At 37.2% G+C, this 19,905-nt stretch overlaps 2 protein-coding genes across 2 annotated transcripts in view; both read left to right on the top strand.

The window, feature by feature from the left end:
• Positions 1-10,356, top strand: part of LOC107699480 (cytosolic carboxypeptidase 6-like) — a 31,864-nt gene extending 21,508 nt beyond the window's left edge. Inside the window, exons 4-5 of the mRNA XM_016500736.1 lie at positions 9,009-9,105; positions 9,893-10,356. Coding sequence (XP_016356222.1) covers positions 9,009-9,105; positions 9,893-9,989 — 194 coding nt within the window. The 3' untranslated portion in view covers positions 9,990-10,356. The remainder of the gene's footprint in view (positions 1-9,008; positions 9,106-9,892) is intronic.
• Positions 10,357-12,216: 1,860 nt separating this feature from the next.
• The window catches only part of LOC107699473 (spermatogenesis-associated protein 6-like), an 11,635-nt gene continuing 3,946 nt past the window's right edge, over positions 12,217-19,905 (top strand). The window contains exons 1-10 of the mRNA XM_016500727.1: positions 12,217-12,310; positions 13,313-13,450; positions 13,554-13,602; positions 13,707-13,748; positions 14,206-14,330; positions 14,548-14,628; positions 17,487-17,738; positions 18,587-18,704; positions 19,659-19,699; positions 19,814-19,905. Coding sequence (XP_016356213.1) covers positions 12,221-12,310; positions 13,313-13,450; positions 13,554-13,602; positions 13,707-13,748; positions 14,206-14,330; positions 14,548-14,628; positions 17,487-17,738; positions 18,587-18,704; positions 19,659-19,699; positions 19,814-19,905 — 1,028 coding nt within the window. The 5' untranslated portion in view covers positions 12,217-12,220. The remainder of the gene's footprint in view (positions 12,311-13,312; positions 13,451-13,553; positions 13,603-13,706; positions 13,749-14,205; positions 14,331-14,547; positions 14,629-17,486; positions 17,739-18,586; positions 18,705-19,658; positions 19,700-19,813) is intronic.

The following is a 19,905-nucleotide window of genomic DNA, read 5'->3' as shown; positions in this document are numbered from 1 at the left end:
ACATCAGTGGCTCAACTTCAATTTTGCGAAGCTACGAGAATACTTTTTGTGCGCAAAGTAAACAAAAATAACATTATTTATTCAACATCTATCTATCTATCTATCTATCTATCTATAATAAATGATCTGTTTTAGTATACATTATTATTATTATTATTATTATTAAAAATATATACAAATAAAAAATGCACACAATTTTTTAAAGCTTTTTATGTTTTTGTTTATTTTCACAAAATCTCATATATATATATATATATATATATATATATAATTTTCTAAAAAAAACATCCTGATTGCTAATCTCTGAGCTATAGAACAATCCTAATGTTAAAGATTATCAGTTTAATGAAAGATATTTGCTTTTGTTAGTAATTTCACATCAAAAGCGCATTCATCGTCATTTATCTGCAACCAAACAACCTAATTGATGAGGGATAATATAATGCTTTTTGTCCAAGTCGTGCTGTTCCCGAATTCATTTGAAAAAGTGGCAGAGAAGTTCTGATGACACACCATCATTAGAATGTCGAAAACAGGTGAGCGCCGAGTGAGTCTGGGATCTCGTTCAACGCCCAGCTGGATGCTTTGATGGAGCGAGCTCACTCTGTGACTTTCAAATCACTTTGTACGGATGTCTCAGAGCTCATCGTCCTAAGAACGTCAGAAAATGTTGAATAAAGTTTTGGTTTGTTGAGTTTAGCTGACATCTGTGGTGCAGACACGCTTTGGCTGGTGTGCGCTATCCATGTTAGAATCCTTTCTGATTGACTTTTTCTGGAGATATTTGTCATGACATAAGCAAAGTGTGCTTGGGGATCGATTAGAATTATGATAGCTAGTCATCCTAAGGGATGAAATGACGCAGTTTTAGCTGTATGCGTCATTTTCCGATCTCTCCTTACAGATTGAGATGATAATATCTGTGTTAATATTTTCAGTGACTTGATTAAAATTACAGTGGCATTTAAAGATGTGGTTTTTGAACGAAACTTTTGGGTAAAGTTTAGTATTAGGCTTAGTGCTAGACACCTGAAATGGGGAATGTTTCAGAGAGACATTCATAATAATTTTGCCTCTGCCCTTTACCGACTGACAGGTTAACAAGTCTTCTACTTCCCGTCATCAATGAAGGGAGAGAGAAGGAGCGTGAGAGAGAAAAACCGCACCGTGTTATGGCGACCGTGCCATTTTCTTTTGTCCTTTAGGCTACAGACGACTACTGAGAGAGCTGTTATCCCTTGGCTAAGCTATAAAACTCCCACTCAATCAAGCACCGCCCTTCAATGTCAGACTCTTCGGTTTGGATCCAGCGAGCTTAAATGTTGCACTGCTGTCTTGAGAACGAGCCGTACATATAAAGCGATCCAGCACAGGCACAATGTCGGATCAGGCAGCTCAGTGGATCCAGCTGCCTTTAACATCAGTCAAAGCCTTTTCTAAAGACAGTTCTATTGGTCCTCAAGTTAACTGCCAATGGCTGACATGAGATCAGCCCGAACAATAGACTGACTTATAGTAAAGAGCATAAGAAGGGCCTTTTTTGGATGCCAAATAATAGCATTTCAAACATGACAATACAAGACCATATTCATACTGTATATTTGAAATGTAGCCCTTTCAATCAAACTAAAAAGGATGAGAGGTCTTTAAATCCTCCAGAAAATTTAGTTATCAGTAACCTGTAATACAACAATGCAGGGATACACAGGCCTCAGCAAGACTGTGGAAATCACATGCATGCTTCGCAGAAGGCTTAACGTGATTTAGCCAAGACAGACATATTCCTGGATCAATGTCCTTTCTTGATCCTGGAACAACAATCTGTAACACTTTACAATAAGGTCTCATTTGTTAACATTAGTTAATGCGTTAGCAAACATGAACGAACAATGAGGAATATTTTTCACAATACCCAATAATATTTGTTAAACTTAGATAATAAATTACAGTTGTGCATTGTTTGTTAACTAATGTATTAGTAAATGTTGAAATTACCATTAACTACGATTAAGAGATACTGTATAAGTATTGTTAATTTTTAAGTTCATGTTAACTAGGCAGTTAATGTTAACAAATGAGACTTTATTGTAAAGTGTTACCCAACATTTTTCTCAGCCTTTCAGATTTTGAGGATAGTGTTAGAGTCAAGAAGGTCTAAAATACTCGAAAAGCTATCTGTTAACATTCCCACAGCATTTTTGTTATTTTCATGCTTTTGTGTCTATTTCAAGCTTGAAAGCTTAATTTTCTATTTATTGCAATTGTATCGAAAAAGCAACCAGTTAATTGCTCCTTTTGTGTTCCATTAAGAAAAAAAAAAGCCAGAAAGGTTTGGCATGACAAAGGGTATTTATTTAAATTTAACTTAAATCAGCCTTTATTATCTTTTAATCTGATAATGATATAATTTAAAAGATAGTGCCCCTTAGCTTCAATGTAATTAGCTACTTTTTGTTATCTTGTAGTGTGAGTTTAAAAAAAAAAAGCTAGCTTGGCTGTATTTAAATTAAATTATGAATAGCTTGTAACGTCACAAGCTACAGTTTCAGAGTGGCTTCCTCACTGCAGCACTCTTAATGCCTCATTAACTGTTCCTAATTCTTATGCGTAGCATGTCTGCAGCAGTGATAAATTAAGATTTTAATTACTTACTATTATGAAGACTTAAAGGGACAGTTCGCCCAAGAATAAAATTCTGTCATTTACTCAAGCTTATGTTGTTCCAAATTTTCATGACTTACTTTCTTCTGTATAGAACATAAATCTTGGCAAATGTCTCATTTGTCCATTCAATGAAAGTCAGTCCAATGCTTTTTGGACCCCATTGACTTTCATTTTATGGACAAAAACAGTTTAAACACTTTTCAAATCAATGTTAGGAATATAAAACGGAATATAAGATGACAGAACTTCATTTTTGGCTGAACAATCCCTTTAAAAGGATTTGGATGTCTGGAAAGGAGATGTTCTGTCATCAGTTGTCAGTTCTCAATCAGATCATTGTTTTATACTCTGGCTGATGGTTTAAATGGGCTTAGATGTGTTTTCCAGTTTGAGTTAAGAAACGTCTAATGGTCATAACAGAATGGATATGGTTCTCTCTCGCTCTCTATCTATGGAGTAGATTGTCTTGAGAGGTCATCAGATACGGCAGTGTTCTGGTCTTTGAGAGCTTTATGGCATGAAATGGATTTGATTGTGTGGATGCAGTCGCATCCGGCCTGTGGCCAATCCAGACACTGTACCTCTGCATTGCTCTTAAAGCCAATACTTCATACCAGAGAGCTCATCTCAGTCCTTTAGCACCACTGCTCATGGTCATCTCCTTCCTATTAACACTACCAGGGCCTTCTGATGGGAAAATGGCAGCGAGTGGTCTGCCGAGTAACATCATGTACGTTGCAGACTGTCTGGATGCATGTATGTGTGCGTAACACGTTGTATTTGATTACATAGATGAATGTTGAGGCACTTAGGAAGCATTATTAAAATTTCCTGCTCTGATTCCTGCCAAATGCACTTCCAAAGCCCAAGTTTGTCCTCTACAGCTGTTAACTTCGGTTTCGCCCTACAGAGGCCGGACGAAAGGTCCTTACTGGGAGTTTGAGCAGCGGGGAGACAATGCCTGCGTGCTTTATGTGCTCTTGTTTACTGTTTTAATTAGCATTGTTAATTGGCACTTTGTGACACCCCAGTGACAGGCCTGTCACTCCACTGTATTGATGCCACTCTTGTCCCTAATTTGTCTGCCTGTTAACACACGGCCGGCTCCAGACCAGGGTGCCTTGTTTCTTGTCATTGGGCCATCATTGCCCGGTTGTCTGTGCGGAAGCGTTTGCGTGCGAATACACAGTCCGGAAAACAAATTATTTGTCAGGCCATGGAAAGGTCCATCTCCGTCCTGTCTCATCAGCCCCCTTGGAGACCTGTCCTTGAGTCGCAACAAAGACAGAAATCGATCCAAACATCCGAGCGTATGCCGATGACATTAAAAACCTCACACGCATGAATGACTCGGACTGTTTAACCCATTTAAGCCCACGGGAAACTGAAGTCATAGAAGGCTCTATAGCTCAATCTGTTAATACTTTGTGGGTGACTTTAGAAAGAGCATTTGAAAACTTGACTGCTTGATAATTTGTCGTGGTGGTATTTAATTCATGATGCTATTTCCAAACATTTACTCACATTATCTCAATGTACAGTATGCATACATTTCTGTTGGAATTTCTATTTAGACGTAGAGAATTAACTGTATTTTAATCAACTTTACATGAAAAACACTTAAAATTGCACAATATGTTGCACAGTATGAAACATTGTGCAAATTAATCTTACTATGACATATCTGGGAAAAATCTGGGCATATTAATATGTTAACTGAAACCGCCAGACTTCTGGAACATAGTGTGAAGACACATGCTGAGATTTTAGACTTTACAGCCTTTTGAAGTGTTGTCTTTCCATTAATGCATATAGTAAATTTTCATAAAGGTACAAATAAAACTGCTTTATATTTAATCATTTAGGTTACTCCTAGGTATTAAATATGCAGCATCTCATAAAATATTATGTGAAATGCAGGCTAAAATAGACACAAAGGTGAACTTAGCCAGCTGCTGCAAAGGGTAAATATGCATAAGAATCACTGACTGAGTGCCCTAAAACAGCTGGTACTGTCAGCTTGCACTTATTTGTGCAGAATCCAGCACTCTTGATTGCATTAAGACCAAATACAATCCATACTGGATGCTACAGAGGGGGTGAGATGCTCTCTTTCAACTAAAGATTGGACATTTACATGTGTACATTAGTAATAATAAAATAGATAAAGAATGAATAGTAGAGTAAAATGTGTTGGTTTTTGTGAGAATTAATGCCTGTGAGAATTTTTGCAGAGAAATAGTCACAGACCCATTTTTTTTTAAATAAAAATGACTGACAACATCTGGTTTACTTCAAAAGAAAACTTCCCCTATTTATTAGGATTCCCTTCACATCTGAGTGGTTAAATTTGAAGCGTAATTCTGTCTCATGATGTTTGCAGTCTGGCTTCTGTTATGTGATCGTGACCACTTCACCACACGGGATGCCTAACCTTCATGTCTCATTATTATGCAACAGCTCTGGTGGAACGGTGGAAAATTCCGGCCCTCCACAGGCCACATCCCACGTTCTGGGCCGTGGCCAACAGCCAATCAGAGCGCAGGAGAGTCCCGCTCACAGCTGTGATGCTGATGAAGTCTTCTCCTCTTCCTCATCAGACCTTCCATCACATATTTCCTGTTATAAATGGGTATGATGTGACATCACAAGTGGAGAGGCCATCTGCACACGGCAGGGTCCCGGGCTATTTCTGTCAGGGTTCCACACACGCACACACTAGCTGGCTGGAAGAATTTCTGTTTAGCAAGGGGAAGCATGAAACTTTGAGGTCAAAGCAAAGATGTCATGGATGAGAGAGATTTGAGGACACTTTGGCGTAATATTTTGTTACTTCTGCCAGACCAGGCCAGTGGTTCTCGACTGGTGGGTTGCAAATCAAAAATGGATTGCTAGTCTGTTCTAAGAAGTGCTAAACTATTATAAAAGCTACTTATTATTATTATTAATGTATGTTTAATTTATTATTTGGGATTTGTTATTATTTATTATATTATAATATTATTTGAGAAAACAAACCATTTTTTTAAATTTTGCATATCATTATTATTTTAAAATACTTTTAATTTTGCATAATATTATCTGACTAATTTATTATTATTATTATTATTATTATTATTATATTTAACATGTTTAATTTTGCATAGTAATATTATTTTGGATTATATAATGATTATTATTTTGTATTATTATTTTTAAAAACAACTTTTAATTATTATTATTATTAATCAAGCAATTTATTTACTTTTTCATACTGTTATCTTAATCATTAATTTTTTATTATTATTATTATACATTTAAGTAATTAATTTTTCTGTTTAATTTTCTTATAATATTCTCATATTTATTTTCATTTATTATTAGTGTTATTATAAATTTCAGTAATTCCTTTTTTTCTTCTTTTTTTTTATAATATCGTGTTTAATTTCATTTATTATTATTATTATTATTTTAAGATGTTCGTTTCGGTACGGTGTTGAGTCACCACAAAGCAAAACCAATTGAGCACCATTGAAGTAGCCATTTTCTTTGCGGTCTTTTACGCCATTGCTTAATCTATACGGTGCACATTAGAAACATAACAGAAATGCCATGTCTTCTGTGTCATTTTTTCAAAGTAAACCGTGCCATCTTCCCTGCCTGGCATCCAAAAATAGCTGTTGTTTTTGGAGGGCTGCAGTGTTTGCAACCCTGGCCAGATGGGGTGTGAAGACAGGGGCTAGAGTCATGGAGAGAGTTCCCATCAGCCCGCTGGGTGAAGGATGGAACCCAGAATGGCTCCATACACTGCAGTGGCTGTCAAGGCCGCAGAGAGCGGGGGGCGTGATGAGCAAACGGCTGGATCCGAGAGCCCAGATGGAAGGTTTAAACACAGACGCTTTGACCTCTCTGCTCATCAAGGTCATGTCGAGCGCCTGTTTATTTCACTGACAAATGGTCATAATATATTTGGCGATTGATGCGGTAATCAATAACACAGTAGTGCACAAGTAAATCAGAGCAGAAAATGGATTGAATTGTCATTTAGGGTGGGAATATGTGTGTGTCATTTACATGCACGAGACATGACAGAAAGTCCTTTGGTTGGTGCATTCCCATCAAGGAGGGATTGTTTATGAGTTAACAGCTTTGGATAATAGGATTCCAGCCATGGCCTCGGGATTTATGTGACCAGGGAGATTTTTGACTGTTGGAAGAAATTGGAAAAATACAAATAAAAAACGACTGAATCGCTTTGCACCTTGTTTTTCTTCCAGGGCTCTTGTTTAACTCAAACAGACCTGTCAGTCAGACATGTCATCTCAGAACATCAGTAAAGGGCTGACAGCCAAAGGTGAAAAATAACACCTCTGTGTTCATTCATCAACAGTGTCCAGCCCCAAAAGAGCAGCCTGTTAACCACAACACACAGCTGGACAAAACCTTCCTTATCAGATCATGATGGAACATCAGTTCTGAGCTAGTGTCCAGCAACACAGACATCCATCACAGTCCATAACACACAGACTGTATGATCTATATCACAAGATCAAGCTTTTATTTGAAATCTTGTAAAAATGTACAGTTTCAAGACATGTCACCTATAAATTTTAAAACATTTTTCTCATGTTGTTCCAAACCTGTATGATTGACTTTCATCTGTGGAATACACAAGAATATATTTAAAATAACGTAAATGCAGTTGTGGCCTAATGGTTGGCAAGTTGGACTTGTAACCCAAAGGTTGCGGGTTTGAGTCTTGATACCGGCAAGGATTGTAGGTGGGGGGAGTGAATGACTTGTGCTCTTTACCACCTTCAATACCACGGTGAGATCCTTGAGCAAGGCACCGAACCCCCAACTACTCCCTGAGCACCGCAGCAAAAATGGCTGCCTACTGCTCCGTGTGTGTGTTCACTATGTGTGTGTTTACTATTCACTGTGATGTGTGAACACTTGGATGGGTTAAATGCAGAGTATGGGACACCATACTTGTCTACACGTCACTTTCGTAATGGAGCTTTCAAGCTTCAAAAAAGATTCAGAAGCTAATGAATCACAAAAGTAGTTCATATGACTCATGCTTTATGTATATTTTGTGAGAAACAAACACAAATGGAAGCTGTTATTCACTGATAATATTAATCTTTAGTGAGATGTTAACCACTGATCATTGAGCACATCATTGAGTCAGTGATTGAACTTGTGAACTTTATCAGACCACTTTTGTGGACGAGATCAGCCAAAACAAGATCCGACTCAAAACAATGATTTGTTCAGTTGGACATCAGTCCACTGTTAATTTATGATCATATTATTGTATGTCATCAGAGTTGTCGTCATATGAACTACTTCTTTGTTGCATTTACATCTTTTTTGAAGCTTGAACGCTCCAGTCTCCATTATGTGTAGTTGTATGGAAAAAATGTGCAGTACATTCTTTATCTCCTTTTGTGTTTGGTGGAAGAAAAAAAGTCGGGTTTGGAACGACACGAGGGTGAGTAAATGATGACAGAATTTTCATTTGCGGATGAACTATTCCTTTAGGTTAAAAGAAAATGATTTCCGTTTAACGTTCGTCTGGCTTGTGGTTGTTGGAGTTAAGCGGCTCCCACTCTTTCAGCTGCATTGTAAGTGCCCTCACAGCTCTTTGATGCAGTGCTTTTGGTAATTGATGTGCTCTATAACGTGGGCACCGTGGAAGAAAGGCTTGTGGTGGGGGGGGGTGTGCTGTGGAGTAAATGCATGAATTTAAATAAAGCTCCGGCTGTAAGTAACTGCAGGAATGAGATGCATTTTTTTCCTTTTGGCTGACTTGACTGAGAGGCGTTTGATTTGAGAGCACTGGCTCTCCTGTCCCGCTTATTTACTCTCCGCAGTGCTCTGCTGGGTATTGGCCAGTTATTTATTGCAAATGGTCGCGTTGGTACGAGATTGGAGAAAATCAGGCTCTTATTTATTTATTTATTTTTCAATTAAAAGTGGCACGTCAGAACAGAGATTTAAAGGTTCTGAGGCATCCGACGCTCTAACTGTGCCGGGGCCTAGGAGGCGTTCCAATATTGCTTTGTTGTCGACTGTCTCTTTAGGAATACAGAGACAGACTGCTGCCGTGGGCTCAAGGTATTTGACTCTTAAATGCTGGCAAGTTTTTACCAATGACAATAAAACAGTCAAAAGACGAATATATATGCATATGAAGGTCACTTTATATTGCTGTTTTTTCCGAGCCAAAAAAAAAATATCAATCAATCAATCTGTGTGGGATTTTTTAAATCAGTGTTTTCACCGCTGAGAGGTGCAGTAGTTTTACAGTAATTATCTGTGTAATGTGATCTCAAAGGTTCCTTAATTTTCTCATACAGACATGAAGCTTGGTAGAAACGTGGCCCGAACTTTCCTGGATTACTACAAACTGAACAACCTGATAGATGAAAGCAAGCTCACAGGACACATTAACAGGTGCAATTACATATTTCGTCATCTCACAGCAATGTCTCTGATCTTGGGTTTGTTTTTGTTTTCCATATCCTTATGAATAATATTGCATAGATAGTGAGTTTATACTACAGTCCTACTAGAAGACACTCTTTGCATAAGATGAGCTATTTTTATTACTTAATTGACTCATATATTTGCAATATTTAATCAGGAGAAATGTTTGGGCTTAAATTGTTAATACCACTTAATGTTTTGTTAAATGCTTCACACAACAGATAACTTGCAGATTTTTGCTTAGTTTTTACATGACCTCTTATGAGAGCAGCTAAACTGTAATGCATCTCAACATTTGTTTTCCATCATCCCAAATTTTTTGAACTGAAATATTTTAGTATAGAAGTTAATATTTTAATAATTTAACAACACATTCACATGCTCAGTTGAAAGCCACATGCACTAAACAAATAAAATAATTGATCAGTTTTGTTGTATTTTTCAATTTTATATTTGAATTTGACATTTTCATGATTTAATTATTAGCTTTTCATCAACTCACGAACCCCCCCCCCTTTTTTCTTTTTTTTTAAATCCCTGTTCTTAATCATCATATAATATGGAATTCACATATATATTATGTACTGCTTTCACCGTGTGCACTCACAGATAAATGAAATGATCGTCTCTTCCTGTAAATACTGTCACATGCTTTATTTTCTGTATGGTTACCTCGAAACAAGGGGTGGCTCATCAACCCTGAACTTCTGATTCCTACAAAACTCCTCTAATAAACATCCTTTCTGACTTTCAGCCCTTTCGATGGAACATCCACCAGTCATCAAGGAAACAATGCTGGAAATGGGAAGTTTAAAGGTGACAGAAAACCCCATGGAGTCAGGGATTACTGAACACACAGAGAACAGGGAATACTGTACGGTTCCTCAGTGAGCATCACAACCTCGACTAGGACGTTGTGAACCACAGTCCACTTGCAAATTGCATTTTCATATCAGCCCACAGCAATCCACCAGATATTTGTTGTCTAAGTTTTTATGTGATGATAGGACTCAACAACTGTGAATAAGTCTTCGGTATTAATTCTCACTTGTGAGATATTGCACAGAGAAAACATCAACTGTAAATTATCCCACCGGCTACATTTATTGTTTTTTCAGTGCTTTGTTGAATACCAACTACTTTCTTTGCCTTGCATTTGGAGTTGCCTATTATCAGTTCAGAAATTGTATTTCACTCAGCTGTACTCATTCTGATAAAGTGATTACTTTTATGAATTCTTTAATTGTCTAGATAGTCATCTTGAGTTGTTTCTTCAAACCTGAATGTTTGAAAATTGCTTAAATATAAAGCAATTGACCTGTAATGGTTTATTATATTCATGCTTTGTGTTCATAAATTTGCTTCTAATAAAGTGTTTGATAAAAAATGGCTTTCCAGTGTATTATTAAGTGCTTATATGAAAATCCAGCAGAAGTCATTTTGAAATGCTGTAAAAAACAAAACAAAAAAAACAATGCATTTTAATCCTCTCATCATAGTCTCAGGGCAATAAGCATCAACACATTGTCTGCTGTTCACCAAAGTACTCTAACACAGAGTCTGTTAAACCTGTAACACAGTGTCTCCAAACAAAGTCTGATCTGTCCACACACAATGAATGCACACAGAACCCAGTGTGAGGGGGCAAAAATACTGAATGGCTCAAGCTATCAGTCAAGAGGTGTGAAAAGCAGTGTGTATTTTTCAGGCCAGTCATTCGGAATAACTGAGGTAATCAGTCAGAAAAGGCAATAACAAATGACTTGCATTTTAGATGGTAGAAGAGAAGATGGCGAGAGCTAATGTGAATGAGAAAACACATCCATCTACAGAATCTCGACAAACACACACACAGGTAATGGCGCTGTCATACCTAAAACCATTTGTGCTTATGGAGAGCCTCACCTCCCTACTGCGCTGTCATTTTAACCAGAGCCTCAAACCATTAGTCCTTTATGCTTGGCTCACCTCGCAGCCACAAACACATCCTAATTGCCCTAAGGCTGCTGTGAACTGTTTGCATTTCCCTTTTTAAACATCAACATGGTCCATTCCTGTGTACAAGTTAACTGGCCCCTGCGATTCTCTGTGAGGTCCGTCTCTCAGCACATCAGTGGTATGGTTCACTTCAAGGCCAGATCCTTCATTGGACATCATTATAAGCAGCATCAAACTGAGACTTCATGAACTAATGTACCCCACTTTTAGAATTTCTACTTCCCTTCACCCTACATTTTGAAAAATAGTCATTACTTTTCAAATACCCATGTCTGAATATGTCCTCGTGTCAAATAATTCCTGGCCCCTTCTGACTTGAAATGCAGCTGTTCTTAAAGACCAAACACTCATAACTGCATTTGCTTACCAAATCTTTACAAGATTGACAGTTAACTCAAATCTTGGGTTAAACCTTCAGCATTTAACAATTTTTGTCCTGTTTAGAAATATCCTGTTAAGACTGCTCTTTTAATTTTAGTTATTTGTTTTATGAAGTAATTCATTCAGTTATTGCAAATAACGATTATTAATTGAAAAAGAAAATCTATTTCACTACTATTAAAGCTACAGCAGCTGTAGCTTTAGTTTTAAATATCTAACCATGAAAATGAGGAGCCATCCATAGTTCTAAATTTAGAGAAATTATTTTTTAAAATTATTTTATTTTATTTATTTGTTTTTAATTGGTTTTAACGATTTTCAGATATAGCCATGAGAGTACATTAGGATAAACAGTAAAAATACATTAAAAAAGATCAAACGTAAATATACGTAAAAAAAAATAAATAAACGTAAAAGTTAAATCAAACAAAATGTGTACAAATATTAATTGTATATTATATATATTTATTTTTTATTTTACAATTTATTTTATTTTTCAGACTATTGTTTTAGGGAGTGTTGAACTCGTCTCTAGCTGAACTCCTGCCTTCCGCCTTGAAAACAATTGCTTATTTCCCCTGTGTTTATTTTAAAGATTTTCTATTTGTTGTCATTTAGTCACTTGATCGTGTCGTCATTTCCTCGCAGTTTCAAAGCAGAGGCCGCTTGAGCTGTTGTCATAGCAACCAAGTTAAAAAAAAACATGGGTGGACTAACGTCGCCCAAGAAGCCTTCAGCCTCACAAATGAGACAAAAAGCGCTCAAATGCACTGTCGAGTTGGATCTCCAATCTGTAAGTACATCAGCCCGCGTCCCATTCTGCCTTTTTCGCTGAACAACAACATAAATATTCCTGTTTGCGTGTGTTATGATAGAAGTTATCGTGTTAGCATTCTGTTAGCAACAAGTGGCTATCACGGATGACTGAGTCAGTCCATCAGCAATCAGTCAAAGTTGCAAAAAGCAGAGACATGTTAATAAACGCTCTTGCATTCATTCCAGTCTCCGATGTGCTTATTTGAAGCAATGCAAATGCAAACTCCTCCATTTTCAGCCAAGCTGTTCGCATGTGTTAGTTTTGGGTTCAGACAGATCTTGTATTTTTCCTATACTGCATAATGAATATGAAAAAAAAATTATCTTCTGATCTCCAGGATTTTTTGTTGATTATTTTAATACTGTTATCAAAATGATCACTTCTCAGACATCCACATGACGTGACTAGGAAGAGGAAGTGGTTGATTTACATTCGGAGAGAAGCAAGACAATGTGGAATGAAAATGAATTGATATTTATTAACTAATATGTAAGTTTGTGTAAAATGATAAGTTGTGGTCGGTAAGATTTTTTTCATGTTTCATGTCAAAGCTGCATTTATTTGACTAAAAATACACTAAAAACAGTAATATTGTGAATGTTATTACAATTTAAAATAACTGTTTTCTATTTTAATGTATTTTAAAATGTAATTTATTCCTGTGATGGCAAAACTACATTTTCATCATCCATTACAGCAGCATCATACATTACATACTTAGTGTCATATGATCCTTCAGAAATCATTCTAATGTGCTGATTTGGTGCTCAATAAACATTTTATCAGTTGTACTGCTTAATATTTTGTTGAAACTGTGATCAATTTTTTTCAGGATTTTTTGATGAATAGGAAGCTCAAAAGAGAGGCATTGTCAATAGAAAGCTAAAAGAGCGGCATTGTGTGTGAAAGTTGATGTAAAATATAATGGTATAAAATTTGGTGCAAAATGACCTCATGTTGATGTTTTTCCCCCTATAGATAACTTGTCCAGGGGTGGTGTTACCATCCCAAGAAGACATTTATGTGAGTGTTCGGATAATGGACCAGTATCAGAAGTCCAAGTGTGTCCCTCCAGTTTTCCCTCTGCGGCTACATGAAAAAATGGTGTTTGTGAAGGTAAGACTTTATTAAAATGGCTTTGATTAATTTCAGCCTGTGACACATGCTATCTTACTATCTGATTTCTTTGTTTTCTTTCCTCTCCCATTCTCTTCGACAGACCTTTGTGGGAGCAGTTGACCCGGCTGCTGTAGCTGAGCATCTGGAGAGTAAGAATCCTTTGGGCTGTCTTCAGTTTGTCCTGTGTTCTTTCATAAACCTCAGATCGATAAACTTATATACCTTTCCATCATGTTGTTTTCCTCCACTGCAGATGGAACAACATCTTTAGAGCTCATTCAGCTCATTCCTCCAGGTAAGATCTCACATCCATTCCAGCTGTAACACTGACAGATATTTGAGGCTGGAGATTGAGTTCTCCAAAGCAGTGCTGTAAACTGAAAACATTACATTTCAGCTCGGCTTTGATTGAAGGCTCCAGCTTTTGCAGTTGACGCAACGGCTGAATTCTCAGACCTGCTAGTATAATTTCAAAAATTAACCAACATCAGCAGGGGAATACATACATTATTGGACCGAGCACTCTCATTAAAGAATGCATAAATCATGCTGCTTTCAATGGAGGTCTCTTGGGTTAAAATTTTTATTTTATTTTTTGCACACAATCTGACACTCATTAGTTTCTTTTGCATTATTACTTTAAAACGCAAAGAAACCACTTTATTGGCCCAAAACAACTTGATTACCCAGAGCTGTCAAGCAAAACGGACAGAATTCACCATTCCATCATGCATTTCTATTTGACTGTGCAGAGGGTGAGATCCTGGCCACATTTGAAGAAGACACCCGGGAGTTTCTGTATCCAGGCCCCCGTTTGACTCCCAGAAGCCCTGGCCCAGAGAGAGAGATTCTGATGAAGAGATCCATCTCCTTCCCCGTGCGTGTGTCTTCCTCTCAGCGTTTTTGTCATATCTCTGATGCATCTTAAAAGCCGGTCCCATTTTCCTGCTATTTGCTTGAAGACGTAGATTGTTTTGGTAAATTGATCTGCCAAGAGTGTTATTATCTGCATTTGCCCTCTGTCTTTTCATCATTCGAAAAGTTTTGTGATGTTTTTTTTTCTGCTCTCTATCTCTCCTGTCTCGTTCCCTCAGGGAATCTCTCCCAAAGTGGAGTTTTCAACGACGTCTATTATTGAGGAGTGTGATGTGAAACATGGTCAGCCTGCCATGTCTGTGAGTCTCAGGGCTTTTATTATTGCCATTATATTGCAGCTGGTATTTGCTCCGTTCCAACAGCTAGTGCGTTGCCTACATAGGCGCTTGTCTTCTGAAATGGCTGCATGATGCTTCTGCCCATTATGTTGTGGAACAGAGCAATTATTTGTGATGCTAAATGAAAAGAAACACAGGTTTAAACGAAAAGGATCAAATGAAGGCTTTTTTTAGATGTACATAGGAGTACAATGGGTCTCCCTGTCAATCAAACTGTCTGTTGCCATCTGTGCCACTTTCTGCTGTCCTTCTAGTGGCCTCACGCCCCCTTTCAGGATGTTCTTTTTACCATGCAGGTAATTGCAGAGAATTGGCTCGTTTCTACTCGGATCGGCGCTGATCAGTTGGACTTGACCGGTCCAATTTGTTTCTTCCATTAAATGCTCACAGACCTCTCGGTCCGTTTAGATTCGCTGATTGAGTCTGTATCCTTCATGTCAAGTTTCTCAGACCCTCGTTAGACCGCTTCTGCTGTTGATCTCATTGGGCCCGTTTCATGTGCGAGTCCTCCCTTTGTGGATGTCTCTAGTTCGGACTTGACACGGCATTCTGTAAAGCGGGCTTTCTCTGCGCGATTTGCATGCATTTGAACGGTGCTTGTTTCTTGTTTAATAAGCTACTTGTGGTGCTGGCTTTGTTGTTTCAAGGACATCCGGCTTTATCTCCCATTACCAACACCAGCCGAGCCACTAATCACATCAGACAAGCACGACTCCTGCTTTAAAATGGCCTCTTTGTCCCTCTGTCCAAAGAAAAGAGAGAGGGAGAGAAGAATAAAAGGAGAAAAAGCCACTTAGTTTAATTTCATTAAATCTCGACTCTTCAAACAGCAATCGCTATCAGGATTTACTTTTTTCTTTCTCTGCTTTTTAAAAGTGACTTAATATGCCAGGATGTTCCAATTCGCATTTAAATTATTGTTGTTTTTTTACATCCATGTAATGTCATTATCATATTAGGTTGAGACTGGCCATCAAATGCAATTAACATTTTTAAAAACGTATTTACCCAGGCAGCGCCTGCAGGAACAGAGTTATTGGGGCTCAGAATTATGTTAGCTGAGATTAGAGTTATTGAAGTAATTTGCCTGCAAAGCTGAGATTGGAACACTGAGGAAGGGTGTACATCAGGTTACATGTATACATAAGGAAATTAGTGGATTAGCACGGTACGAACAGAAAGACGTTCACAATATCACTACAATAAAGCATGACCTTATACTCTCTTCCTCTGGGATCTTCTTTTCCCTTTTTATTTCAAAGGTGAAGAGTGTAATTTCTGCATTACTAGTGGCAACAGACAGAAAAATAGTGATTGTTTCCAAACACACAGAGGCCATGCATTAATATTACTGCTGCTTGCGAAGGCATCACTGTTATTATTGCTTATAGTAAGGGATTTAAACAAACCCTTAAGCCTTCGTATTAAACACTGATGTTTAACTGTGCTACGGACATGAATCGCCACCACACACAACATCTTAGCAACTGCGTTGCAATATGCTAATAAACTTACAGGACACCTTAGCAACCACTCATAATACCCCTTGACATTTTCTTCACAAAATTTAGTTATTTTTCTGTTGCCTCTGAGCTTCTGAAAGTTTTGAGATATATATATATGTATGTATATATGTATATGTATATATGTATATAGAAAATATTATTTTTGACCATGTTTCATGTACAACTGTTAGTGTTATTTTAGTATTATTTACATACTATTGTAGTATTTCTTAATATTTTGAAATAGCTTTTTTCGTTTGTTTTCAATTTAATTTTTACATTTTAGTTACATTTAGTTTTATGTGCATTTGCCATCTTTATTAGTTCTCTTTTTTTATATTTCTATTTAGCTTCAATTTATTTTTATTTCCGTTTTAGTAATTGTAGTACTTTAACGCTTACCAATTTCATCCGATATTTATGTTTAATTTTATTTTATTTAAACTTTATTTCATTACCAAAAACAATTTTGTAATAGTTTTAGTTTTAAAGCGTTAGTTCACCCAAAAATGAAAATTCTGTCATTAATTACTCACCCTCGTGTCGTTCCAAACCTGTAAGACCTTCGTTCATCTTCGGAACACAAATTAAGATATTTTTGATGAAATGTGAGAGCTCTCAGACCCTGCATAGACAGCAACGCAACTGTAATGTTCCCAGGTCCAGAAGCAACGCAACTGTAATGTTCCCAGGTCCAGAAACGTAGTAAGGACATCGGTAAAACAGTCCATGTGACATCAGTGGCTCAACTTTTTGAGCTCAAAGAAAACAAAAATAACATAATTTATTTAACAATTCTTCTCCCCCGAGTTACATCTTCCACTATTTTGGAGAGTACCCAAGAGCGTAATCGACGTAATCAGCGTTGTTTATGCTTAGGGGAAAGCGTGCGTATGTGTTGTGATACTCTCTAAAATTGTGGAAGACGTAACTCGGTGGAGAAGAATTGTTGAAAAAAATGTTATTTTTGTTTTCTTTGTGCTCAAAAAGTATTCTCGTAGCTTCGCAGAACTGAAGTTGAGCCACTGATGTCACATGGACTGTTTTACTGATGTCCTTACTACGTTTCTGGACCTGGGAACATTACAGTTGCGTTGCTGTCTATGCAGGGTCTGAGAGCTCTCACATTTCATCAAAAATATCTTAATTTGTGTTCCGAAGATGAACGAAGGTCTTACGGGTTTGGAACGACATGAGGGGGAGTAATTAATGACAGAATTTTAATTTTTGGGTGAACTATCCCTTTAATTTCAGTTAATGGTAACACTGCAACTATGAATTATTTTCAGTGAATATGTCTTTGTTCCTATCCAGTCATGTGGTCGTTCCTCAAGTAAGCCCTGTAGTGTGAGAACTTGCCCTGCAGACTCGAAGAAGAAGAAGCCAGACACAGCGCCATCCTGTGGATACGAAATGCCAACTGTGTCATCCCAAAGCCATGCTCCTTCACCCTACACCCACCGCAAGATGTGTCAGCTGTCTGAGGAGGCCAGACAACGACTCGGCAACCTCAAACTGGGGCCCTACACATTTAAAAAAGAGACGGTCCCTCAGGCTCCATTTGTGGTGGGTCATATTGACTGATGAAACAATACAAGCAGAGTTTGTGTACTTTTCATCTTTGATTAATGATCACGGTGACACGGAACAGTAGCTCAGTTCAGCTGCATGTTATTAACATGTATGCACTTATTTTTAAATTTGATAGGTGAATTGTAATATTTCTTCTCTGAGGATGTTGATTACAGGAGACAGACAGCCGTGTCAAAATCTTTACTGGTTTTTGTGACTGAAGTAAAAGCATAAATTCTCCCTCTTGCTTCTTTTCCATGTTTTCTAAAACAACAGTACATCCTGGGGTGCAAATATCAAAGCTGTCATGGGATAAAAGGCAGCTCTTGGATTTGTGTCTGATATCATCATGGCATTTCCTGTCACAGGCCTTTTAAAAAGTGGGTAGCCTTTTCAAAGAAAATCCCCAGGCTACAATTAACCTAAGTAATTAAGAGTCAGGCCGTGATTAGCAAATTCTTCCCTCTTATTTCAGCAGATTATATTATGTGTGTTTAAAGTCGGCACACTTGTTTTGCATGAAAACTAAATAGCTCGTTTCATTAACTCGCTTGGTCACTTTACTATTTAAATGAAGTTCGAATGGACTAATTGAAGTCTGAGAGTTGAGTTTATATACAGACACCTGAGTCGGAGTAACTTCCCTCTGAAGTTTCTCTCCTCACTTTCACCTTCCTAGAAAAATGTGATTAACTCTGAAATGAAAGTCAAATTCATTTGAATAATCAATACTCCGTGTGTCAATGGAGTGTTGATGCACGGCGCTTCACCTGCTAAATCAGAGATGAGCGAGTATTTATCTTTTAATGGGCAACATAGCTGATTGCATCTTCTGTTTGCAGGTGCCCCGAAGCCCAAACACGTCACTGATGGAATCCTCCATGTGTCTTATGTCTCAGTCATCTACTAAAAGAAGCCCCCTACGTCTGCAATCACGGAGCTACACCACAGACCACACAGGTTACTATAATATTTGTGTTTTTACATATCTATTTGTGGCATTTATTCATCCTCATGTTGCTCCAAACCTGTATGACTTTCTTTTACAAAAGAAGATATTTTGAAAAATGAATGACTCGGTGGGGTCCAGTGTTGTTTTGGATCCCACTGACTTTAATTGTATGGACAAAGACAGTTCTTCAAAATACACTACTGTTTAAAAGGAAAGAAATGAATTTTTTTTATTAATACTCCGCTAGGACACATTAAATTGATCAAAAGTGATAGTAAAAACATGTATAATGTTATAAAAGATTTCTATTTAAAAAAAAAAAAAATGCTGTTCTTTTGAACTTGCTATTTGCCAAGGGATCCTGAAAAAAATGTATCACAGTTTCCGCAAAAATATTAAGCAGCACAATTGTTTTTCAACATTGATAATAATAATAAATGTCTCTTGAGCATCAAATCAGCATATTAGAATGATTTCTGAAGGATCATGTGACACTGAACAGTGGAGTAATGGCTTTTCCATCATAGGAATAAATTTGATTTTACAATATACTAAAATAGAAAACAGCTTAAAACGGCAGTAATACTTCACAAGAATTTACTGTTTTTACTCTAAATGCTGTTTTACATTTGATAAAATAAATGCAGTCTTAGTGAGAATTTAACTTCTTTTAAAAAACATTTTAAAAAATCGTAAAAGTCTTAAAAAATCTTTTTTTTTTTATCTTAAAAATAAAAAAGGTTTTGAACAGTAGTGTAGCTTCTTTTGTGTTCTGCAGAAGAAAAAAGTCAGGTTGGAGCGACATGTCAGTGAGTAAATTATTTTGATTTTTAAATGAGATATCCTTTTAAATCCTTCTTTTGAGTATTTGAATCGATTCTTGATCATAAAGTGTTATCAGCTATGTTTTTGTGTGTTGTGGAGGATGCATTTTACCATATTTTCCCATAAAACGTCTCTAGATCCCTCTCTCCTTGGAAGTTTTAGATCAAAGCCGTCACATGTAAGTTAGAAAGTGTTTGGTTTGAACAAATTACAGTTCAATTAATGTACGGGAATCCTTGCCTATTCTGACCCTGTTTTCTCCACTATATCTCTTGGGGAGGCATCCACGCAGACAGCCAGAAGTTCTCAAAATAAATCCCCCAAAAATCATTCCACCCCTGTGTCCAGCACGCTCCGAGATCAGAGTCCAGTCCTGACCCGCTC

This window comes from Sinocyclocheilus anshuiensis, unplaced genomic scaffold, assembly GCF_001515605.1.
Source record: "Sinocyclocheilus anshuiensis isolate Anshui unplaced genomic scaffold, SAMN03320099.WGS_v1.1 scaffold477, whole genome shotgun sequence".
Taxonomy (NCBI): Eukaryota; Metazoa; Chordata; class Actinopteri; order Cypriniformes; family Cyprinidae; genus Sinocyclocheilus; species Sinocyclocheilus anshuiensis.
Note: the sequence above shows the minus strand (reverse complement) of the source record. Positions and strands in the feature narration are given on the sequence as shown.